The 25362-nt window shown below is 44.9% G+C and overlaps 2 protein-coding genes across 3 annotated transcripts; both read left to right on the forward strand.

Annotated features, from left to right (window-relative positions):
- The first annotated feature begins 366 nt into the window (after positions 1 to 366).
- samsn1a (SAM domain, SH3 domain and nuclear localisation signals 1a) lies at positions 367 to 4796 on the forward strand. 2 transcript variants are annotated; one of them, XM_067246321.1, is made up of 8 exons: positions 367 to 535; positions 1273 to 1350; positions 1569 to 1703; positions 2354 to 2471; positions 2604 to 2761; positions 2893 to 3105; positions 3371 to 3518; positions 4143 to 4796. In XM_067246321.1, the coding sequence occupies exons 1-8, from the start codon at positions 482 to 484 to the stop codon at positions 4304 to 4306; spliced, it is 1068 nt and encodes a 355-aa protein (XP_067102422.1). In that variant the 5' UTR covers positions 367 to 481; the 3' UTR covers positions 4307 to 4796. The 2 variants fall into 2 exon arrangements, with proteins under 2 accessions (XP_067102422.1, XP_067102423.1); XM_067246322.1 differs by having other exon boundaries at positions 368 to 535; positions 2610 to 2761.
- A 3034-nt stretch (positions 4797 to 7830) lies between these two features.
- hspa13 (heat shock protein 70 family, member 13) lies at positions 7831 to 12714 on the forward strand. Its single transcript, XM_067246135.1, has 5 exons — positions 7831 to 7957; positions 8439 to 8779; positions 8998 to 9211; positions 10458 to 10625; positions 10728 to 12714. Exons 1-5 carry the CDS (start codon positions 7933 to 7935, stop codon positions 11306 to 11308), a joined length of 1329 nt encoding a protein of 442 aa, XP_067102236.1. The 5' UTR covers positions 7831 to 7932; the 3' UTR covers positions 11309 to 12714.
- The last annotated feature ends 12648 nt before the right edge of the window (positions 12715 to 25362 follow it).

Genomic DNA, 25362 nt, shown 5'->3' on the forward strand with positions numbered 1-25362 from the left:
ATGTGGATATTGCCCTAGACCAGTCACAGGCCTGATTTGAAAAAGGAAATCAACTCTATCAAATCTAATTACACTTCTAATCATCACATTGATATGTGGTAACAGGTCTTCCTATGACCTAGTGGGACTGCATATCAGATTTTACATGAGCAGCCCCATCACCAATAGGAACAAGGTTACACAACTGACATTTGAGGAAGAAAAATACCAACAAGGTTTTCCTGGCAGTGACTATCAAACATAGACCACAGAAATGGTTGTTTAGGCAGAAATTGTTTTCCCCTTTGAAACCGATACCGCAGTAATAGACAGAATGTAAATTGCCTCACATCCTGTCACTTTTGAGGAAGTTAACCAGACTGCAAGTCTTAGTGGTAGTTAACACTTTGGTGTTGTAAATGAAGGTGGTCAGAGACTTGAAAAAGAGAGAAAGAGAAGCAATCCAAGATTAAGGTTGAAAAACGAGCAGAACAAATAGAAAATGCTACAAAGGGCTGTTTCAAATGTCTCTGACAAACCAAAGAGCAAACCAAAGGTAAGTTTTGTGCACAGACAAGAACAAGGACATTTTTAGGGGCGAACAGTGTGTGTGCATTTGCAGAAGTTAGATTGAAAGATAAAAAGACAGAGAGGTTGATTTAAACTCTGTATAATACATATTATATTCAATTTGATTTCATACATGTTTTCAATAGGTGGTAGGTATTAAAAAATGGTCTGAGGTGTCAGATATAAGGTCTGGCCAAGAGCCCTGACATGGTCTGTGATGTCAGGGATTTTCAGAGATTATGGATTCATATTGGATGTTCTGAAGCAGACACATCAGAGGTTTGGTTGAGTTTCAGAATATGAAAAAAGAAAATGTATAGAGAGTATTGCATTGAGGAGAATAGAACTTGTCAATGCAGTATAGTGTTTACGCACGCAACTCTAATCTCTGTGCTGTATTCTGTTCTATCTCATTAATTAAAATAGCCGTTGTAGAAGGATTTCTGACTTCAGACATTGCTGGAGAGCAAGACAATATTAAGTGTCAGGGAATTACTCATACTAACTCTCCTGTAGTTCTTCACTCACATATAGCCGTGTATGTCAAAATACAAAAACACTGTAGACATTAATATGTATCTTTATTGTAGGACCCCTGGGAGTTTCAAATAATGATGTACCAGGTTTAATCAGATGTTAATTCACCCTGTAGATACCAGGGATCTGGCTGGTACAGTTTGGTAAACACATATTCAGTCTGCCATCTCCCATCTCTCCATACAGCGCTCAACTAGTTTTGGAAAGTTTGAGAACAATCGACAGCCATCACCAGCCAAGTTAGAAGAAAATGGAGTCACATTGGTAAAGATCCATACAGGACTATACTGTAAACTGTATGCATCACAAATTGTGTCAAGACTCAGGAATATATACTTCATATAAAGTTAATATGTCAAACATTCAAAATGTTTGCATTTTAAAGCTAATTTAAGTATATGTGTGTGTGAATGCATATATATGCATATATATCTATATGTATGTGTGTGTGTGTATGTGCGTGTGTATGTGTGTGTGTGTAGGGTGCAGAGGAGTCTGGCGGTGAGAGTATCGATCCAACAAAATCAGCGAGCCTGGGGAAGAAGATGAAGGCGATCTCTCTGACCATGCGCAGAAGGATGGGCAAGAAGCATGTCAAATCCTTCTCAGAGGAAATGGTGAGTCACATGCTGCACCTCGAACCCGTGTATGTTGTTTTTCTCAGGAATCCTTTGATGTAGGCTACCTATCTTAAATCTCCCTCGAACCCACATCCTCCAGCACAACATTCAATAGCTTGCTGAGAGATCTTATGAGATGTACTGACAATGTCTGTCTTGCAATTGGGACTAGGGGACCTTTCACTAGGCTTACTTGATGTAACACTTTACATTAAGGTTACATTAACTACCATATAACTAAAGAGCAGTACATATTGTAACATTATTGTATTTACATGGGGAATTGCTATGTAGTTATCCCTCATCACAATTTAGTTGATCCCCTTTCCAACATCCACTTACCTCTTACACCCCTCCCACATACTGTGCCTTCTTACACTTTTCAAATAACCTATCCCGCCAACACTTCATACCATTTAATTACATAGCAATGCCTGCGTACCTACAATGTTTTTACTATAGGTATTGTTATGTTGTTACTGTACATGCCAGTCAATGTAATGCTAATGTGAACTGTTGCCAAAAAGTTATGTCTTCATAACCTTAGGATTCAATCACAACTGTAGACATGGCTTGGTTGGGATGGCTGTACTTGTACTGGTGCTCCTTAGTAACATCCCTATTATGTGTATCACTATACTTTGCAGGGGGATGAGACAGACAGAGACCATGAAGGAGAAGCAGAGAGCAGTCCTGCTGTGGAACAAGGCTCTGAGAAGACCAGCAACTCTTTGGAGAGCCTCTACAGTGGCCAGAGCTCCTCCAGTAAGCACACACATACACACACACACACACACACACACACACACACACACACACTCACGCGCACACACACTCAGACATGCACACACACCAGTGGAGCAGTGTAATCATACTTTCATGTGTTGTCCCCTGTGGGCTTAGGTGGTGTGACCAGTGCTTCGGAAGGTTCCAGTACCAGAGACAGTCTGAGGGCGGATGAGGATGGGTCCTACCATGGACAGTTCTGTGGAAAAGCTCGGGTCCACACAGACTTTGTCCCAAGCCCATATGACACTGACTCTCTCAAACTTAAGGTAGGTAGGAGAACCAATAATTAGGATTGTAGTAATTAGTGCACTTTTGGTTTAGGTAGATAGGATTGCCATGGGAACAAGTCCAGGTATAGAAACCCACATTTGTTTAAAGTCATGTTATTTCTTGAAAGGTTGGTGACATTATTAGCATCATTAGTAAACCTCCCATGGGCATATGGACCGGCATGCTGGAAAACAAGGTGGGCAACTTCAAGTTCATCTACGTTGATGTTCTGGTTGAGAAAGAGAAAGAGGAAGAAGCCCCTAAGATCAGACCTCAGAAGGTGTGCAGGAGGCCTCGACCCAAAACACTACTGGAACTACTTGAGCGTCTTCAGCTGGAGGTGAGGATTCTGATCAAGTCAAACCACCGCTAAATGTCTGAACATTCCGTCTTTTTATTCCTATACACAACTAGGAAATTCCACAAAACACAGCACAACATTACCGGAGAAGTATCAATTTCAAACTTCCCATTGTACAATAATGACATGACGGTTTTAAAAAGGAACTTAGCCCTTGTTACAAAATACAGGAAGCAGTCGATGTCCACTGATGACAGCTGTTACATGAGATAACTGACATAGATAACTATTTTGTCTGTTTCAGGAGTATGCTTCTGCATTGCTCCTTAACGGTTATCAGACCGTGGAGGATCTGACACACCTGCAGGAGAAGCACCTGATAGAACTCAACGTGATGGACCCTGAACACAGACGCAGGCTGCTGGCCGCAGCAGACTACCGCTACATTGAGAGTGAGTGTCAGAACAGCGAGACAACAGCTCTCACAATAGAGTAAACAGCCAGCACATGACACTCAAGCCACAGCAAATGTGGAAACATCTTCAGTATGTAAGCCAGATTGATAACAAATTGTTATCTCTCTACTCAACTCTCAACTTAAGTAGAGTTGTGCCCAATGCATTTTCCTTTTTCTCTCCGATATTCGTAGACGGACTCAATTCAACTCAACACATTTGTTATCGCTCTAATTTTAGAAAATAGCAATGCTGGGATGTTTTTATTTGCAGCCTTCTGTACACGGGTGTGTTTAAGTAACTTAATCATGTTTACATCCAAATAACACTTCTAGTTCTGTATATTGGTCTAAATTAGGTCAGAATGAACGTGTGTTTGGTTTCAGTCTGGACCAAACAGATGGCACTTACTAATGCACAGCCCCTGGCTTGTTGGCTGACACCAGCTGAAGTTATCAGCCAGAGAGGGATTCAGTGATTTAATCAAGCTTAAATCCATTAGGCTATTGTGTTAGAATGGCATCCTAATTGAACCGACTAAAATGAGGCTGAGCCAAACATGGGCTAGCATGGGTTTCAGATTCTAACCACACTGCTCTTTTGCTGTTCCCGACCACACAGGTGAAGATGTGAGAGAGAGCGAGGAGCCTAAGTCCTTGTCGTCACACAGTCTGAAGGAAGAGAAGAGCGACTGTCCCAGAGACTCTGGGTGCTTCATCCCCTCAGAATGCACCGACAACAGCAAAGAGGATACAGACAACCAAGGAGAGCCACATACCGTTTAACCACCCATGGATAAAACAATCAACTAGACTATTGTAAAGAGTTACTATCCTTTATGTACCACATCATGCCTGCAATGGATGAACTGTGACACAGTTGTATTGTCCTTCGAACCATTTTCCCCCTCTCTGAGCTTTTGTGTATTATGCAACTTTTCTATGTACTTATTAGACTGCTACATCAAAAGCATTTCAGAACAGTTAGGAAATGCCTTTGGTTTTTGTGAAAGCCTGTCACCAAGATGTTGACATATATTTGGATAGCTTGTAAAGGACACTGCGACGGGTGATGGGAGGATTGTGTTCCATTCCGTTCTTAGTGTGTTTGTAATATTTCCACTTTATGATGGTTATATGTAATATATTCTGTGTGTGTGTAAGAGTGTTTATTTGAATGATTTTTAAAGATTTTCAAAAGTCACTGTTTTTGTAAATACAACTGAAAGTATAAACACAATCTATGCCATCCTAATAAACTATTTATGCAACATTATGAGAACCTGTTTCCCCTTAAGTGGATTTAAATGAGCAGCCTTCTACTTGTATTTGACCAGAATGGAAATACACAGATGTGTAATAAAGAAGAGCTTAGTAGTACTCTGTCATTCACTGCATCAGGAAAGTATTCACAGAGCTTCACTTTTTCCACCTTTTGTTATGTTACAGCCTTATTCCAAAATGTATTAAATAAATAAAAATATATCAAAATTCTCCACACAATACCCCATAATGACAAAATGAAAAAGGTTTGTTTCATATTTTTATAGATTTGCAAAAATGTGAAACACAAATATAAAATGTACATAAGTATTCACAGCATTTTCTCAATACTTTGTTGAAGCACCTTTGGCAGCAATTACAGCCTCAAGTCTTTTTGAGTATGATGCTACAAGCTTGGCACACCTGTTTTTGGGAGGTTTCACCCATTCTTCTTTGCAGGACCTCTCAAGCTCCATCAGGTTGGATGGGGAACGTCGGTGCACAGCTCTCAGATCTCTGCAGAGACGTTCAATCGGGTTCCAGTCTGGGGTCTGCCTGGGCCACTCAAGGCCATTTACAGAGTTGTCCCGAAGCCACTCCTTTGTTATCTTGCCTATCTTGCCTTACCTGTTGGAGGATTAACCTTCACCGCAGTCTGAGGTCCATAGCGCTCTTTCCCTCGTTCCTGACTAGTCTCTCAGTTCCTGCCACTGAAAAACATCCCCACAGCATGATGCTGCCACCACCATGCTTCACTGTAGGGATGGTATAGGCCAGGTGATGAGAGCCTGGTTTCCTCCAGACATGACACTTGGCATTCAGGCCAAAGAGTTCAATCTTTGTTTCATCAGAACAGAGCATTTTGTTTCTCATGGTCTGAGAGGCCTTAAGGTGCCTTTTGGCAAACTCCAGGCAGGGTGTCATGTGCCTTTTACTGAGGAGTGGCTTCTGTCTTCCGGCAATGCTAGAGCTCTGTCAGAGTTTCATCGGGTTCTTGGTCACCTCCCTGACTAAGGCCCTTCTCCCCCGATCACGCAGTTTGGCCAGGTGGCAAACTTCCATTTAAGGATGATGGAGGCCACTGTGCTCATTGGGACCTTCAATACCACTGACATCTTTCAGTTTTGGGTTGCTGGAAATGGTAGTCCGGTAGTGACATAATCAGGATGCAGTAAACTTTCCGAAAGAACAATGTAACTACATTATCCACAAAAAACAATCATAGACTGACGTCTTTACAGTGAAGTGTTCAACATCAAAATGTTGCACTGGGTTTTACCTTATTCAGCCTATTGTTTATTTTTTCCATTTACTTTGCAACACAGATTGGGGATTAAAATAATGACATATTGTCGATGGTGTAATTCTGCCGATATACAAGATAAACGATATGACACATTCGTTTGATTTTCTTGCTATTTTCCCATCTTAAAATGTGTACGTATTAGATGTTAGCATATTGTGTAAAGAAGTTCTGGACGTTGATTTTACCCTTAATGTCCTAAATTTAATATGTTTATGCTGTCTCCCTTGATAAAAATTCACCTTTGGATTGTCAGTTAGAATACACTTTTCAGAGTATTATTTTTGCTCTTGGTTGTGTCCATGAGGTAGTATTTGTAGATGTCAGCCTACTGTAGTAACTAAATTCAGCAATTAATTAAAATAGGACTGAAGTTATGTCTTGACTGAGAAACAAGTGTTTCCAGTTACCATGTTTATGCATGTCGTCATTTTCAAACGTAGCCTACAGTGCATCCGCAAAGTATTCACAGCGCTTCACTTTTTCTAAATGTTGTCATGTTACAGCCGTATTCCAAAATGAATAAAATGTTTTTTTCCCCTCAAAATTCTACAAACAATACCACATAATGATAACATGAAAAAAGCAATATTTAAATTTTTGCAAATCTATTAAAAATAAAAACGTACATGTGATAAAAAAACATCACATTTAGGCCTACATAAGTATTCACAGCCTTTGCCATGACACTCAAAATGGAGCTAACATTTTTCTGTACCCTTCCCCAGATTCCCAGATACAATTCTTTCTCGAAGGTCTACAGACAATTCCTTGAACTTCATGGCTCGGTTTGTGCTCTGACATAGACTGTCAAATGTGGGACATTATATAGACAGGTGTCTGCATTTCCAAATTATGTACAATCAACTGAATTTACCACGGGTGGACATCTCAAGAATGATCAGTAGAAACAGGATGCACCTAAGCTCAATTTTTAGCTAAACTTTTAAAAATGTTATCATTATGGGGTATTGTGTGTAGTTTCCGAGGAAAAAAAGGAATTTAATCCATTTTGGAATATGGCTGTAACATAACAACATGTGGAAAAAGTGAAGCGATGTGAATACTTTCCGGATGCATGTAAAAATGACCACATGCATAAACATGGTAACTGGAAACACTTTCTCTGTTGCTCAGTCAAGACATAGGTGCAGTACTTTGCCGAATTTAGTTACTTCTAGTGTAGACTACAGTACATCTACAAATGCTACCTCAAGGACACAACCAAGAGCAAAAATAAGCGTATTATGACTGAAAATCCAAATGTGAATTTTAATAAAGGGAGACAATATAAACCTATTAAACTTCTGACATGAAGGGTAAACTCAACGTCCAGAAGTACTTTACACAATTACATCTAATAGCCAATGGTCAAATTTTAAGATGGGAAAACAACAAGAAAAGCAAACAAATGTGTCATATCTTTTATCTTGTTCCTGGAAGGTTACATCGGCAGAATTAGAACATCTACAATATGTAATTATTTAAATCACCATTCTGTGTTGCAAAATAAATAGAAAAAATGTACAATAGGCTGCTTAAGGTAAAACCCAGTGCAACATTTTGGTCTTGAACACAATACTGTAAAGACGTCAGTCTTTGATTGTTTTTTTGGTTAATGTAGTTACATAGTTTTTTCGGAAAGCTTACCGCGTCATGATTACGTCACTACCGGACTACATTTTCCAGCCACCCAAAACTGAATGTAACGTTGACGTGTTGTTCGTGGTTAATCAACAAAACCGGTAAAACGCAGATGCTGTAGCTTTCAATAGTTAAATATTGAGTTGCCTCTGGTTTTGATTGAGAACATATCTATTTTTCTCTTGGTAGTAAGTATTTGGCAATGGCAGGAGAAATGTCAATTTTCGGTAAGTACAGATAGAGAATTATGATGTCCGCTTGGGAAATACTAGCCGTCTAATGAATATAGCCTTACCTTACCTAGCTCAAGTTAGCCAGATGTTCTTATGATGTCAAGCTACCCTAATGTTGGTCATTGATATAAGTGGTAATTTAATCTCGGAAATACTTACATACTTACATTACTCGGTAATGCAAGGCAGTGCCTACGCATCAATTACAACCTCGATAGTAGTTCGTAACCAGCACTAAAATAATGCTGAAGTCGCTTCATGTCAAGTTTATTTGATTGCCTGATGAGCTTAGTTAAACGGTTTAATTTGTGGTTTGACTTAAACCACACACTATTCTAAATGTCACCTATCATCATGGTTTAGGATTTGGGCAGGAAAGCCTCAATATAAATCAGTGAGTTGTTATCAAGCTCTTAATCCATGACAAAATTACTATCTTCATCAAATCAATGTGCCTTATCTCTCTCTTTTGCAGGGGGCACTATTTTGGCTCTGTTCCTTGCAGGCTATCTGGGTCAACAGTACCTGCCTCCCCCAAAGCCCAGGGTGATTGGTCTGGATCTGGGGACCACCTTCTGTTCAGTGGGGGTTTTCCACCCGGGCACAGGGGAGGTGGAAGTGATTGGAGATGAAGAGGGAAGGAAGAGCATACCCAGTGCTGTGTCCTTCACTACTACTGAGGTACTAGTGGGACATGAAGCCCAGGACCTGGCTGACAGTAATCCTCAAAACACCATCTATGATGCCAAAAGGTTCATTGGGAAGCTGTTTGAACAGGAGCTCCTAGAGCAGGAAAGTGCTCGATACCCGTTCAAGGTGTGTGATGGCTGCTCAACTACTGAATGGATCATTGTCATGTAACCAAACTAATGTCTATTCACAAATTCCTCAAAGAATAGGTTATCTACCTGGGTATTGGGTAATGTTCGTTAGGCTTACAATATGTAATGTTGTGTGGCACTTTACACCTTACACTTTACTTTACACTTAATGCCATAACCAATAGTCCTGAACTATGTGTACACATTTTTCAGGTGATAAACAACAATGGTAGTGCTGAGTTTCTGGTCTCCACCAACCAAACCTTTACGGTGACCCCGGAGTTCATTGGGTCTCGGCTCCTGCTAAAGATGAAGAAGATGGCAGAACGACATCTGGGAGTGCCCATTCAGAGGGCAGTCATATCTGTGCCAGCAGAGTTTGACGAAAGGCAAAGAAATTACACTATCCGGGCTGCTAATCTAGCTGGTCAGTATATCAACTGTTTGATAACTCGTAATGTAAACAATGGCCCCTTGCTCAGTGACATAGCAAAGAGTGAAATTAAAATGATTATTGGGTTACTCTCTGATGTAATAGACTGGACCCCACATTATGCTGATAGTACAGCCGTGGCCAAAAGTATTGGGAGCGACATACATTTTGTGTTTGCAAAGCTTGCTGGGCATTGGCATTAAATGACTGCTAACATAATTTCAGTAAGTCATATCATCAGCACAGGGAAAAGTGTGAACTAGTTCTAGCCAGGTGAAATCACTATCATTCTGATTGGATTTTAAGAGCAGATTGACTGCTGTAAAAGAGGGGACTATTTGCATATATTGAACATTTTCGCCCCCAAAATGCTTTACAAAATATGAAATGTGCCTTATTGTATTCTAGTATTCTATAGAAACATGTGGAAACATTTTGCTCAAATACTGAACCAGCAAACTTTGCAAAACACAACATTTGTCATTGCCAAAACGTATGGCCATGACTGTACAGTGGATCTAGAGCTAGGCGGTTTAGCCTAAAATGTATATTACGGTATAATTTTAAATACGGACGGTAACAGTATATATCGCAATATTTGTTTTTTGTAAAATTTCTAGTCCATTCGTTTGAATAGAATGCAATCCACACAGTTGCGTCTAATCTACCACACTCGGCCGGATTTGGGTGGGGTTGCTTTTCCACGGAAGAAAAACTAATATGTAGATTTCAACAGGACGTTTATGGGATCACAAGAAAACTTACTTCAATATTTTGTAGTGAGCTAGCTATAAAAGATTATTACATGGCTTAATACTCGATTCTGTTGGCCTAAAATAAACATTTAATAATTCTAATCACCTGGCATCTTTGCTTGCATGGCTACACTATTCCATGCTGCATTTTTTACATTAAAGTCCCTGTAAACGTAGAAGTTGTGTCATAAAACCGTGTAATAAAGCCAGAAAATTATGCTCTTCTCCATCTGTGCAATACTTATGAGGATGCGGAAGATTGCTTGCTATGTTTGCGTGAGTGATTGCGATATTGCGTTTAAGTTCCTTACAGTAATTTTATGCTGTGAATGGAGCTTTGACAAATCTTATTTCTGGAAAGCTCTACCGCTGTTAGCACGGTATAGTCCAAATCCATATTGTAGGCCAAATTCATACCGGTATATTTCTATACAGTCCACCCCTAAGTGAATCCAATGTCTGACTTGTCTCCCTAACACTGAAAGGGCTGGAGATTCTCAGAGTAATCAATGAGCCTACGGCTGCAGCGATGGCCTATGGGCTGCACAAGGTGGACGTGTTCAACGTGCTGGTTGTTGACCTGGGAGGAGGCACTCTAGATGTTTCTCTGCTCAACAAACAGGGGGGCATGTTCCTCACTAGAGCCATGGCAGGTAGGTGGAGAGGGAGTAATTAGTCATTACTAATGACTTGAGTCATTGTCTTTTACTTTTTGTGTTTATTGGGTGGCAACACTGTGTCTTTATCTGTTCTAGGTAACAACAAGCTAGGAGGCCAGGACTTCAGCCAGAGGCTCCTCCAGTACACCATGGAACAAGTCCACCAGCAGTATGGCCTCCCCCCCACCCTCAAAGAGGACATCCACCGCCTCCGACAGACTGTGGAAGCGGCCAAACTCAACCTCACCCTGCAGCCAAGCGTCCAGCTCCAGGTACCCCTCCACCTGGATGCCCCCGAGAGCCTGGAGGTTCCCCAAGGCTCCACTAAAGGACCAGTGCTTTTCCAAGCCGTCGTCACCCGCGAGCTGTTCGAGGAGCTCAATGCTGATCTCTTCCAGAAGATTCTGGACCCTGTCGAGACAGTGCTGGCTGAGGGCCACCTTGGGAAGGAGGAGGTGGACGAGATCGTACTGGTCGGGGGTTCCACCAGGATTCCACGGATCAGGAGGCTGATCAGTGAATATTTTGGGAAGGAGCCCAATACGTCTGTGGACCCAGACATGGCCGTAGTGACTGGGGTGGCCATCCAGGCAGGAATCATGGGGGGCTCCTGGCCCCTGCAAGTCAGCGCCATAGAAATACCCAACAGACACCTGCGCAAGACGAACTTCAACTGACAGCATCGCTTGCTGCAGGGAAAGATGAACTTGTTAAAATCATGTTAAAATTATGGTCTGCTGTTCAACTGACCATGCTTCTCCATATGACTAATTGTTTGCCGAGTTAACATCTCCAGCTTTATTGGGTACTGAAATGTCATGGCCCCTTTTGAAGCTTGGATACTGGAGAACACCATCTCATGTTGTATTGATTGTTATAGAAGATTTCAGTTGTGTTAAATTCAGGGAACAATATTTTTCAAATGAGGCCAGCCAATACACATGCTATTTTATTACCATTTTATTTATTTTTGTAGGTGTGAATGTGAGTGTGTATTTAATTCCCATCTCAATGTGCGTGTGCCTTTTTCTGAGGGCTGCTAAGGTTAAGCATTGTTGTGTTCACATCACTGAGAAGTTTAATAATATGCAGTCTAACAGCTTTGCATACTGAGCTTTGATAGTGTTGTAAGAAGTTAGCGTTTTGTGTGCTGATTTCTTGTCACTGTCATTGTATTTGATGAGATATTGAAAGGAAATAAGGGTCATCCCTGTTGTTGCACTTTAAAAACTAACAGTACCTATTTGTTTGTTGCTATAATGCATCTTTTTTCACACACTGGTTTAACACATGCCTAAAGTAGTTCTCAGTATTCTTCAATATTAACAGTATATTGAAGTACCTCAATGTGCCACATAAGGACCAAATGGTTACATATGGTGCCAGTTGAATGTGTTGAGAAACAAAAGTTAGTTTTATAGGAAACATGGTCAATCCTACATACTGACAAAAGAGCATAATCAGGGTTCCCACGCTTGCCTTGAAAAATAATTCCATGCTACCTCCTGATTTTCCAGGTACCATATTAAGTGATGATCCATAGGCCCCTTAAGCTTTCCGCCCCCATCCGCGCCCCCCTCCCCTCACACACACAACCCCCTAGGACACCTGACTACTTACTTGACTTAAAAGATGTGCCAGTCAAGTCTACATTGTACATTGTAGATTATGGGCCCTATCTTGCACCCAGCGCAATTGACTTTGTCTACAACGCAAGCATCATTCCTAGTTTGCACTCGACGCAAAGCGGGCTTTTCCCTCCACAGACTCACATCGGTAAATTAGGGAATGACCTTGCGCTCCCCAGGGCGATTCAGAGAAAAAATGAGGCATGTTCCGGCGCAAAGTTTCCCTGGTGCTATTTTGCAGTTTCAGAAAAACAATTCCGCCACAGACCAGGAAAAACGTAGTCTAAAGTTTATGGCGCATTTTTCAGATGCTATTTTAAGGGCGCATGCTTGGCCCGTGCGCACTGCTGTCGAGGCCAGGGTCTTCTTGCTACTGCGAAGATACTTACATTGTTTTGATTTATTGTATGGCTGTGTTACATTTCTTTCATGTCAATGATTAAAAAGATTTTCATGAGAAATCTCTGTATGTGAACTTGATGTCTTACATTTTATTTTTTTGTTTATTAACAGATTTTATTAAAATAAAATGACAGTTCTCTCTACAGTCAGAGCTCGTGCAAGTAGGTGGAACGTACGGGAGATACCCTTTCCAAAACTTGTAAGGGCGTAATAGTTTGTGAAAGACCCAGAAAAATAATATCCGACGAGACAAAATCCCGGACAATTTTCGAATGCCTGCCAGACGTATTGTACAAAAGCATCAACTTTTTTGGCACAAATGGAACCCCATAAAATGGAACCCCATAGGGATCATCCATTTCTATCTGAAGTAAAGTAAACTCATCTTAATTCTGTGCTCATTAGTTTAATTTGATTACTATTTTACACATCATCCAATAAAAATTTCCAGGACAACTGTTTCAATTTCCATGTAAGTGTTCACTTTTGCTCAGTGTCCATGACTTTTCCAAACCTGGAAAATGAAAAAATACATTCCATGGTTTCCAGGTACCGTGGGAACCCTGATAATGTGGTTACAGAATAATGATCTGATGACTCATAGGCCTATTCTAAAGCCATTATTGGTTGGTGTTGACTAAAGCAATGAGTGTTTGCACATCAGTAGCAGCTGGAATGTCTATGTGAATAATGTAGAAAGTAGTGTCACTGCAGTAATGTTATTAATATTGCTTGTGAGAATATTGATGTTATTAATGTGAGGTAGTCACTAGCATTATATTTTGAGATGCCTATTATTGTATGATTGCTAAGTATCTGTTGTATTCTGTTTCTTTGCAGAACCACACACAAACACACACGCACACACAAAAGCAAATATAACCAACACCATTCCTCTCAACTGTACAATAATTATCAACTTCGGATCTGTACATCATCTCAGGCATTTTAATCGGATGCACCACAGTGGCTTCTAACAATTACTGACCAGAGAACATAGTCTCCACAACAACGTGTGTACTGTATCACAAGCTTCATTAGGATGAAGAAATAAAGATGCTGCTGATGACCCTGGTGTCTGTCTCTCCTTATGGTGAATGTGCATATCTGTCTTTTGATGTACCTGTTAATTCTATAGCATTGTGTCCAACCACAACACAACACACACGTAAGTACATCAGAATCTTAGAACCTTTTCTTCTCTAAGTCAACGCGCACCTCCCTGTGTTATAGCTTTGTTAGGAAAACAAACAGGACCGTTACACTCCAACTGCAATATAACTAGTTTATTGACAAGGATCAGATACAGTAGAGTGTTCCGGATGGTAGTGAGTCTCTGTGATGGTCTTCTCCTGATATCCACTCAGCCCAGCGAGTTCCAGCCAGGTGAGAAACTCAGAGTCCTCGCCCTTACTGCTGAAAGTACATTTCTGGCTCCTTGGCAACGGTCCTTACGTTGTCCGGGAGAAAGTGGGCCAGGAGACCTGCAGGGTAGAAGAACCGAGAGGCAGGAAACCAGAACAAACATCCCACATCAGCCTCCTGGAGAGCCTCCAGGCCATGTGTCCAAGTTTCCTTGAGCAAGACACTGGACCCCAAGCTGCTCCCGATGAACAGGCTAGCCTTGCATGGCAGCTCCGTCGCTGTGGGTGTGTATGAATGGGTGAATGAGAGGCATAATGTAAAGTGTTGTGGGTGCCGGGATGGGCGGCTGTGGCTCAGAGGGTAGAGAGAGAGTTCTATCCCCAAATCCTCCAGGCAGGCACATGCACAGATAGACCCCTAGTGGTGCTCAAGCACCTGCCCTTTTGCCCTGGATGACAAAAGTGCCCCTTCTGCTGGAGCCCAATTTTTTCTTCATTCATCAATATTTAAGAATAAAAATTACTCTCTCATCAATTCCCCCCAAATGTGTTTTGATATCTGATGGGGCATTTATTTGAGTTCTTGTGAGAATTTCGCCCCAACATGCTCCGCGGCGCTCACAAGCCCCCGCCGTGCCCCTCCCTCCTCCTCCACTGAGTGCTCACTGCTCATGCAGTGCTGAGCGCCAGGCCAAACGTCTGCAGCCTACTTCTTCTCTGACCCGCAGCATCAGACAAACAGGTAATGACGGTGTTTGTGCAATCCCCCAACGTTGTTTGGTGATGAATTGACCACAACATTAGCGCCGCTGAAAACATTACGTCGCAACTGGTCCGACATTTCCTAAAAGATAGGCAGGCAGGCAGGGATGTTTATTAGAGGGAGGGGAGGGTGCGTCTACGGGGGAGAGGAGGGTGTGTCTAAGCGGGAGAGGAGGGTGTGTCTAAGGGGGAGGGTGTGTCTAAGGGGGAGGGTGTGTCTAAGAGGGCGGGGAGAGGTGGGTGTGTCTAAGGGGGAGAGGAGAGGAGGGTGCGTCTACGGGGGAGAGGAGAGGAGGGTGCGTCTACGGGGGAGAGGAGGGTGTGTCTAAGGGGGAGGGTGTGTCTAAGGGGGAGGGGAGGATGTGTTTAAGAGGGAGGGGAGAGGAGGGTGTGTTTAAGAGGGCGGGGAGAGGTGGGTGTGTCTAAGGGGGAGAGGAGAGGAGGGTGTGTCTAAGGGGGAGAGGAGAGGAGGGTGTGTCTAAGGGGGAGAGGAGAGGAGGGTGTGTCTAAGGGGGAGAGGAGGGTGTGTCTAAGGGGGAGGGGAGGGTGTGTCTAAGGGGGAGGGGAGGGTGTGTCTAAGGGGGAGAGGAGAGGAGGGTGTGTCTAAGGGGGAGAGGAGAGGAGGGTGTGTCTAAGGTGGAGAGGAGGGTGTGTCTAAGGTGGAGAGGAGGGTGTGTCTAAGGGGGAGGGGAGGGTGTGTCTAAGGGGGAGGGTGTGTCTAAGGGGGAGGGTGTGTCTAAGGGGGAGGGGAGGGTGTGTCTACATGCTCTTATGGTTCTTCCCTTTGGCACTTACTTTGGTTGTTCACAATGTGTGCTTCATGTTTTGGCTACTCGCGATGTTTTTTGGCTATCTTGTTGTTATGATCAGTGACCTATGCACTTTGTAAAGCTCTCTCTTGGAAGTCGCTTTGGATAAAAGCGTCTGCTAAATGAATAAATGTAAATGTGTCTAAGGCAGGCAGAAAGGCAGGCAGAAAGGCAGAGAGGCAGGCAGAGAGACAGGCAGAGAAGCAGGCAGAAAGGCAGGCAGAGAAGCAGGCAGAAAGGCAGGCAGGCAGAGAGGCAGGCAGAGAGGCAGGCAGAAAGGCAGGCAGAGAAGCAGGCAGAAAGGCAGGCAGGCAGAGAGGCAGGTCGGCAGAGAGAAAGGCAGAAAGGCAGGCACAGGCAGGCAGAAAGGCAGGCAGAGAGGCAGGCAGACAGAGAGGTAGGCAGGCACAGGCAGGCAGAAAGGCAGGCAGAGAGGCAGGCAGACAGAGAGGTAGGCAGGCAGAGGCAAGAAGGCAGAAAGGCAGGCAGAGAGGCAGGCAGGCAGAGAGGTAGGCAGGCAGAGGCAAGCAGGCAGAGAGGCAGGCAGAGAGGCAGGCAGGCAAAGAGGAAGGCAGAGAGGCAGGCAGGCAGAGAGGCAGGCAGGCAGAGAGGCAGGCAGGCAGAGAGGCAGGCAGAGAGGCAGGCAGGCAAAGAGGAAGGCAGAGAGGCAGGCAGGCAGGTTTATCTTTTAGGAAACGTCGGACCAGTTGCGATGTAATGTTTTCAGCAGCGCTAATGTGGTTAATTCATCACCAAACAACGTTGGGGGATTGCACAAACACCGTCATTACCCGTTTGTCTGATGCTGCAGGTCAGAGAAGAAGTAGGCTGCAGACGTTTGGCCTGGCGCTCAGCACTGCATGAGCAGTGAGCACTCAGTGGAGGAGGAGGAGGGAGGGGCGCGGCGGGGGCTTGAGAGCGCCGCGGAGCATGTCGGGGCGAAATTCTCACAAGAACTCAAATAAATGCCCCCTCAGATATCAAAACACATTTGGGGGGAATTGATGACAGAGTAAAATATTGATGAATGAAGAAAAAATAGGGCTCCAGCAGAAGGGGCACTTTTGTCATCCAGGGCAAAAGGGCAGGTGCTTGAGCACCACTGGAGGTCTATCTGTGCACGTGCCAATGGGTGCACTTTTTTTGGGTTTGAGCACCTGCCCCCCAAAATGTCTGTGCACGTGCCTGCCCACAACCAAGTCCGATGGTACAAAGTTTTGCCGGTTTGGCAGCTACACAGGCTTTCATCCACCCTGGCTAGCTATGCAGGCTTGCTACACAGGCTTTCATCAACACAGGCTAGCTATGCAGGCTCACTACACAGGCTTTCATCAAAGGTTCAACTCTTTGTTTTCCTCTGTAGCGGCTCTGCTGATGGACCTCACCAAAACAGGTAGGCCAGAGAAAGTGGTGTGGGGGTCAGAGCTGGAGCCAGCCTCCCAGTCTCTGAGGCACAGACACACCAGACCTCCAGGTTTATACTGAGGCACAGACACACCAGACCTCCAGGTTTGTACTGAGGCACAGACACACCAGATCTCCAGGTTTGTACTGAGGCACAGACAAACCAGACCTCCAGGTTTGTACTGAGGCACAGACAAAACAGACGTCCAGGTTTGTACTGAGGCACAGACAAACCAGACCTCCAGGTTTGCACTGAGGCACAGACAAAACAGACGTCCAGGTTTGTACTGAGGCACAGACAAACCAGACCTCCAGGTTTGTACTGAGGCACAGACAAACCAGACCTCCAGGTTTGTACTGAGGCACAGACAAACCAGACCTCCAGGTTTGTACTGAGGCACAGACAAACCAGACCTCCAGGTTTGTACTGAGGCACAGACACACCAGACCTCCAGGTTTGTACTGAGGCACAGACACACCAGACCTCCAGGTTTGTACTGAGGCACAGACACACCAGACCTCCAGGTTTGTACTGAGGCACAGACACACCAGACCTCCAGGTTTGTACTGAGGCACAGACACACCAGACCTCCAGGTTTGCACTGAGGCACAGACACACCAGACCTCCAGGTTTAAGACTAAGACTGGACTCAGTCAGTCTTGTCCCAGTAATTTGACCCCGAGGAGCACCCATTCTCACTATCTCTACTTAAACGTATCAGTAGGCCGTCCTACTGGCTCCCAGACATCTTGAATGTCTTGGCGATGGACTTGCGAAGCGCACGGAACATTCGTACGTGTAGAGGACGTCTAGGGGGCTCCTTCTTGGTCTCGTGGTCCTTCGACAGCTCCAGATTGGCAGGCGAACCACACTTAGCCCCTGTGACAAGACAACATTTTAAATTGGTGAATTTGAAGTTAGGCTTTGTCAGAGTAATTAGACAAATCTACAGGATCACTTTGTGATTAATTAAGGATGACAAGCAGTGGTGGTCGCTCACCAGGTGTGATGTGAGGGCTGGGGGGAAGCTCCTCCTGGGCTGAGGGCTTCTTGGGCTCCGTCTTTCTCTTCAGAAACTGCAGGGGAAAACACAGAACATGCTGGAATCTATGGAAACTATATGACAACACCTCTCAGTCCACCAAAGCATCAGGATTTAGAACCACAACAGCCACTCAGTCCCAACACTGCCTCTTCATTCTATATATGCTCCATCACATGAATAACCAACCCATGGTTCATTCTGTACTCATACGATATACTATAATCTCTGCTCTATAAGCTCTATTACATAAATAACCCACCTTGTTCTTGAAGAGCTTGGCTTTCTTCGGCAGGCTCCACCACTTCAAGCCCTTCTTAGCCTTTCTCGTCTCTCCTGCAGAGGTCGACGCTGTCCCAGCATCCATGATGACCGCTGGAGGGCTGAGCTCACCGAGATCTTCCCCAGGACACGGAGCTGCAGCAGCAGACTCACACAGAGTGTCCATCACTCTCTCCGTCAGGATCCTGACCGTGCGGTCCAGGGTCTCCTGGCAGGCCAGGCTGGAGGTCGAGGGAAGGTTCAGCTCAAGGCTCTTCTGCAGCTGACTCTTAACCGAGTTCTTAGCATAGCTGTGGATGAGCTCCTGTCTGGAGGGCATCGGGGGGCTTTCTGGCAGCATCAGCTCTGACGTGCTTCTGGTGGAGCCCACGGGGCTCTGAAGATGCAGGCCGGTGGTGGCTGTCTGCCGGCGGACCCGACGGACGTTGGCCAGCAGACTCTCTGAGGCGGTCTTGATCTGGAGCTCGTCCAATCCGGCGGAGTCCAGTCCTACGGCGGCGATAGAGTCTGTTGGACCCTCTTCGTCCTCACATAACTGGCTGAGATTCTCCAGTATGGAGTCCAAAAGGGCACAGGTCAGGAGGCCGTCCTCACTCCTCTTCAGTTCAGCAGTGGAGCACTCTGAAGCTGCTACTTCTGCTCTCATGGCACTGAGAATCACCCCAAGGGTCCTCTTGGTCCAAGAGATGGACGCCTTCGGAGGGATGATCTCAGATACACGTTCTTGAAGAGCCGACAGCTTGTCTGCAGCTTTCTGCAGGGTCCTCAGTGTGCTGTCATAAAGCTGCTGGCTGGAGGAGTGGACCTGCTCCCAGAACTTCATGCCACCATATCTCGTCTTTGCTGAGGCCCTGTGCTGCTCAACCACCTCATGGAGATCGTCTAGGATAGCACCAAGCAGGTTCTCACAGTTCTCAGAGGAGACCAGCAGAGATGGACGCTCTGAGCTCTCTGGATTGGCTGCATGGGGTGAGCCACGAGGGTTCGCCGGCTGGCGAGAGAGCTTCTGTGTTGCTCTCCTCAAGGCCTGCTGGAACACATCTTTCCCTTTGGTTGCGTACTCTTTTATGATCGTTCCCACTCGCGTGTCATGAGCCAGGCTCTGCCCAGCTGTGAGTGGGCCCTCAGGACATAAAAAAATCAAGGTCTCCAGGACCTCGGTGGTTCTGTGTCCACTCCCTGGCAGGAGGGAGTCAACAAACAAGGAGCGGTAGATGTGGGAGAAGGACATCTCCGGACGCCTTAGGATCAGCGAATGATCCAGGATGGCTGAGATGCCTTCGACGAGCTCATCGATTTCCACTTCCTCTACGCCCTTGTTTAGACAGGCCAACATCTGTTCGTTGGCCAGCTGCTGGAGTTTGGTCAAGCCTTCGTTCTTCACGCTCTCCCGATAGCAGAACTCACTACTTATGGCTCTGCAGGCTGCTGTCACCGTGTCGACAGACCGGATCAACAGAAGCCTGATGAGAGACGGGGGCAAACTTTCCAGAGACGTCTCGTTCATCAAAGAGACGCTCTCGTCCGCCGTCACATCTTCCATCCTGGAAGAGCTCACCAGGGGGGCCAGTTTGGCTGCTGCCTTGCACACCATCTTCTTGGCTACAGAGGAAACATCCAATGCGTCCCATCCTGTGAGGGAGGAGCTGTTCCCTGCTCTGGATGATGAAGACTGGCTGTCCAGCAACTCAACAGCACTCTTCACGGATTCAATGATCCCATCGACCAGGTCACTGGCCAGGGAATGTCCAGAGCCACTGCTCCCCATATAAGGGATCATGACCAAATCCTCAGTTCTTGATTGGCTGGATGGCGATGTGGACGAGCCCTCCTTCCTACACGGCCCAAACTGCTCCTCCAGCTTCTGCTCCACAGCCTGGACAACGTTGGTCCTCGGCATGGTGGTCAGGAGCTCTCCGAGGGACCTTCCAGAAGACCGACTGCTGCTCCATGACCTCCTCAGCAGCGGTAGAGTCTGCACGTCGGCACAGACAGCAGAGAGGAAGTAGCTCACAGAGGAAAAGGTAACAGGCCCTTGAGCTTCTTCTTGGATTGCGGCCCTGGCTGCTAGGATGTTGCCGATGACCGGCACGATCACCTCAGCTGCCACAGAGCCCAGACTGGCCTTGGCCTCCACCTGCAGATCCGGAGAGGGAGTTCCACTCTGTCTGCTGAGCGCCACCTGGCTTTCTGTGTCAGCCTGCAGCATGGCGGACACTTTGGTCAGCATCTCCTGGGATAGCAGCCCAGCAGCTGATCTGCTGCAGGTCTGGGCGCCTGGAACATCTCGGCTGGCGTCCAAGCGAGGCAGCATGTCTGGCAGCCTGTTGTTGATCAGCTGCAACACCGCACTGATCACAGAGATGGGCAGCTTGGTGTGGCTCGACAGGGCTGAGGAGCAGGCCGTCTTCATCGCCCTCTGGCTGCCAGACATGGTGCTGCTGCTGGCTGTGCTGGGGGGCATTCTCTCCACTCCACTGACGCCCTGGGAAGTGGACGCAACATCCAGGGCTTCCAGCTGGTCTTTTGACCCAGTGGCGGGTACTGAAGGAGGGGGCAGATCCGAGGGCTCGACCAGGTCCATGTCCTCCAAACTTAGAGGCCTCACGGTCAACACCCTGATGAAGGTCCCCTTGTCTCCAGACAGACTCCCCTCTCTTCCCTCGTTCACCCTAGGCTGAGATGAGTCTTTCTTATCTTTTTCCATGTCTCTTCCTCAGAGACTGCCTCAGGTCACACTTGCTGCTGTCCGATTTGAGAGAGAGGCTTTCACACCTGACCCCTGAAAAGACAGACTTTTTCAAAGAACACAGAGAATATAATTACTTTTTCAGAATAATCTAATATCTACCTACATATATACATGAGAACATTGTCTTGGAAATTTAAACCTTACTGAAAAAGTTGTTACAACTTGTAAGGTGCAAAACAATCAGAACATTTACTTACAAAAATATTTCTGTGTTCCTATACGAATTTGTCGAGGTGAAAGCGTAGCAAAGATCCAAATCCTTGTCCAAGAAAATCACGTAAAACTTGAGCACAGTGATCAGAACGGCCTTTTGTAGTTTATTTGATGAATTATGTCATAATACAGCAAACGTCATCAAACAGCAGACAGCACAATTTGAAGATAGCGCTATTTACTATAACCCAGAGAATAGGCTACAATAACTTTTTCAGATTCATGTATAAACTACCTTCATATCTACCAGCGAACATCGTCTTTTAAATTGAAACCTTACAACTTTAAAAAGTCCCCATATCTCCTAGGTGCAAAACAATCTGAACATTTACTTACATTACAATATTGCTGTGTTCCAATACGAATTCGTCAAGGTAAAAGCGTCGTAGAGATCCAAATCCTTGTCCAAGAAAATATTCAATAAGAAATGAGAGCAGTGATCAGAACGGCCTTTTATAGTTTATTTGATGAATTACGTCATAATACAGTAAACGTCATCAAACAGCAGATGGCGCTCTTTACACCCGGTCTGTTTAGAGTCCTTTACACATTAGGAGGCAATAGGGTGATTTCAGAGGCTCCAGTAGACTTCTGTAAATGGTTTTAGGGCTTAGGAAAATGTTCATGTTGGAATGAAATGGGAATACACAGTAGTTTAGGAGCTACACACTTTCAAACATAACATGATCCCCTCTCTCACTCAGGCAGCATTTTCAGGTAATGTGGGACAGCTTGTGTGGTAAAGTGGGACAGTCATCGTCTGTCAGCCTATCGCTAATATTAATAATAATTAGTTTATATACAACAATGCAACAGTGCAAGGGTGTGGCAAGATGTAAACCTTAGTGATCTGCTGTCTATGTGGTAGCTAGCTAGTCATGATGCGTTAGCATTTCGTTGGACTAGCGTTAGTGGTCACGCCTACAAGTTTGAAAGCGCTGGGTCAATGACTGTGAAAGTTGTTCTTTAGTTGGGAACTTAAGTGCAGTGTGATGCATTGGTATAAAAAATGTGAGAACTGTCGAATTAAATTACTTTTATAGCATAAACAAAGCATTACTAGATGTCCCACTTTACCTGAAGAATGCTGTCACATAAAACCTTTGTTGTTGCTAACAAAGCATTATTTTACACATTTGTGTGTGTTTCAATCAGTGGTTAAACCCCTTCATTATGCTGCCACAATTATTAACGCTGATTTGCAAGGAATGCAAGAACAGTTAGATAGCGAAAACACCTAGACTAACTACTGTACTGTAACCATGTAAACTAGTTTAGTTTGCTAACGCAAGAGCACCTGCTTCTCTCCAGTTCTTTCAATAGATAATCTAGACAGGCGTTAGCAATAGGCTAGACTGCTATTCGTTTTCTGGCTATTTTTTCGTAAGCTTCCCTTCTAAGTCTCTAGCTAGCGTGAGTCATTTGCTAAGTAAGGTATGTTGATGTGATATTTGAAACGTATTTAGCTAGAAGTGCACTAGTGGGCCCCTACTAGTGCAACACAAGAGAATGTTCATTAAAATGACTGCTACAGTACTAAGTATTTCAGGACATGCTGCTCCTACCGTATTTTTGGTGTGGCGTTTAATCGAAGAAAAACGGTACATTAACTAAAATAATAAACTGTAATTTCAAGTGCTCTTGGGGGCCCTCTTGTGGCCATGGGGGCCCTAAGCAGCTGCTTAGTTCGCTTATGCCTTGGGCCGGTGTTGGACCGAATTCTCACTCCCCCGCAGAATCTCACTCCTGCTGCTGTCTTACATCATGGGTCTGCAGGACCATCGACCCACATTTTCATTGGTGTGATTATGATATTCATACAAACATAAACGCCACCGGATTGTAACGCCTGTTGATAACATTGTTTATTATCAGCAGAAACGGCACCGAACGCCTCCAGAGTTGTGGTCACCTTGGTGAAGTAAGGACAACGAAACTTTTTCTTACAGGCTTTTATGAGGGTGGCTGAAAGGTCACTCTCAGAAACTTACTCAGAAAGCGATTGAATTAGACAAATCCTGGTAGCAAATGTAAACTGACAAACATGCTCAAAACACAGGATAATTGTTTAAATTTACAACACAGTTCTTTATTGGGAACTCGTGCCAGATGACAGACGCTTTAGCCAGAAACGTGCCTCACTAAATTAAAATTCAATTTGTATTATTAGCATAAATGTTCAGGTTAAACAATATTGCCAAAGCATTTTCAACACATATCAGGGAATCTAACTCTCATCTATCATAAAACAAACACCAATATAAACATGATGTCATATTTACTGTAGCTATTCTAACGAAGTCTTGTATTTCAGAGAGGAGCTTACTGAGGTGCTGTGTCAGTACAGGTCAGACACTGTGACTCTGTGACAAGTAAGAGAGATCGTCATAGTCTGTTACTGTAGCCCCAGCTTGCTGGATCAGGATGCAGTGCTACATTACATCTTTATTATTCTTATATTATGACATAATCTTAACTTCCTTTTTCCCAATTCAGATTGATGTCAATATCAGAGATTGAGAGTAAATCTAGGTAAGACCTGCTGCTGACATGCATTTGTAACCTGTTTTATTGTTGCTGTAGGTCTACTATGTTTTATTCAGACTTCAACGGGTTCATGTTTTGTTTTCTTCATCAGTCAGCTGAGAAAGAAAAAGGAAAATGTCGTGCTTGGGGATGTGATGCATCCGTGCTGAATATGCTCATCCATCTCACATACCTCATTGATGTCAGGTGAGCAGAACTCCCACTTCTATTTTATATCTGGGCTCACGGTAGCTTTCTGACTCTCTCAGGACCAACCAGAACTTCAGACTGGTTTTCCTGTTCCAGGAGGAAGCTGAAAACTTAATCAAACTCTTCATCCAGAGCGAGCCCAGAATGTTGCAGTTTCTGACTGACCTGGAGGGGAGCGCCATCCAGCTAGACAACATGAAGCGTGGGTCCCAGATCTCCACTGTGGCAGGCAGCTCTGTGGGGGCGATTGGAGGGGTCCTGTCCATCGTGGGTCTGGCTCTGATCCCCGTCACAGCAGGCGTCTCCCTGGGTCTCACCCTTTGCTGGCGTGGGCATGGGGGTCACCAGTGGGGTCAACAGCTTGGTCACCACAGCCACAGAGATGGGCGTCAACGCCACTCATTAGAAGAAAGCCAACGAGTTGTTCCAGAGTTTTATGGATGACATGCAGAACCTCCAGGGGTGCCTGGAAAGTGTGGCCACAAGGAAGGCCACAAAGGTTTCCATGGTGAGGAAGAGGGATGTGGCCATGGGAGCAGGGAAGATCGTGGGGACTCTTGGTGCCATTGGAAAAGGAGTCGACTCCTTGATCGATTGTACCTCAGGTTTAAAACCTCTAAAGACTGGGGATGCGATTGCTGACCTGGGACAGGCCGCTAAAGGGACGCCCCTCGCCCTCACTAAGGCAGCCCGGGGGGGGGGGGGTTCATTGCTCTCAACGCCCTGTTCATTGGCCTGGACGTGTTCTTCATCTGCAGGGCAGCATCAGCCTGGCCAAGGGCAGCAAGAGTGAGGTTTCCCAGCTCATCCGGGCACGAGCACGGCTCTGGCGCTCTGAACTGGAGTCATGGCAGAAGATCCACGACTCCCTGCAGAGAGGTCTGCTAACGTTCCAGGACAGCGAGAACCTGCTGAAGATGCCCTTTTACCCTGTGGAGATGAAGATAAACCAGTAGCTGTCCTTTGGCCTAAAACAATTTAGTCGCTCATGCATTCCAAAATTACATTGGAATCCTTTGATAGCAAACAAACGATAGAAATACTATATACCCTGGCTACTGTTGTCATATTGCATATCCTAAAAGATTTATGGAATACATTTGGATGTTTTTGTTGTAATTTAACAACATTCAACCAGATATTTTTTTGTACTGTATTTAAAATCAGCAATCTTGTACTAAAGACATTTTCTATGTTAATGTTGAAACTGTTTGAATGACCCGATTTTCAGGTAAATACAATTCCATTCCTGAGAATGTTTTCAAATCAAATCAAATGTATTTGTATAGCCCTTTTTACACGCAAGCATGTCACAGAGGGCTTCACATATGCCCAT

Source organism: Osmerus mordax, chromosome 11 (genome assembly GCF_038355195.1).
Source record: "Osmerus mordax isolate fOsmMor3 chromosome 11, fOsmMor3.pri, whole genome shotgun sequence".
Taxonomy (NCBI): Eukaryota; Metazoa; Chordata; class Actinopteri; order Osmeriformes; family Osmeridae; genus Osmerus; species Osmerus mordax.

What these genes read in the sequence shown, in the direction of transcription:
- hspa13 (XM_067246135.1), top strand. Translation starts at nt 7,933, where the DNA reads ATGGCAGGAGAAATGTCAATTTTCG. An exon ending in GTGCTCGATACCCGTTCAAG is followed by an intron (nt 8,780 to 8,997) that starts GTGTGTGATGGC and finishes CACATTTTTCAG; the next exon opens with GTGATAAACAACAATGGTAG. An exon ending in CCTCACTAGAGCCATGGCAG is followed by an intron (nt 10,626 to 10,727) that starts GTAGGTGGAGAG and finishes TATCTGTTCTAG; the next exon opens with GTAACAACAAGCTAGGAGGC.
- samsn1a (XM_067246321.1), top strand. Translation starts at nt 482, where the DNA reads ATGCTACAAAGGGCTGTTTCAAATGTCTCTGACAAACCAAAGAGCAAA. An exon ending in AACCAAAGAGCAAACCAAAG is followed by an intron (nt 536 to 1,272) that starts GTAAGTTTTGTG and finishes CTCTCCATACAG; the next exon opens with CGCTCAACTAGTTTTGGAAA. An exon ending in CAGTGGCCAGAGCTCCTCCA is followed by an intron (nt 2,472 to 2,603) that starts GTAAGCACACAC and finishes TGTCCCCTGTGG; the next exon opens with GCTTAGGTGGTGTGACCAGT.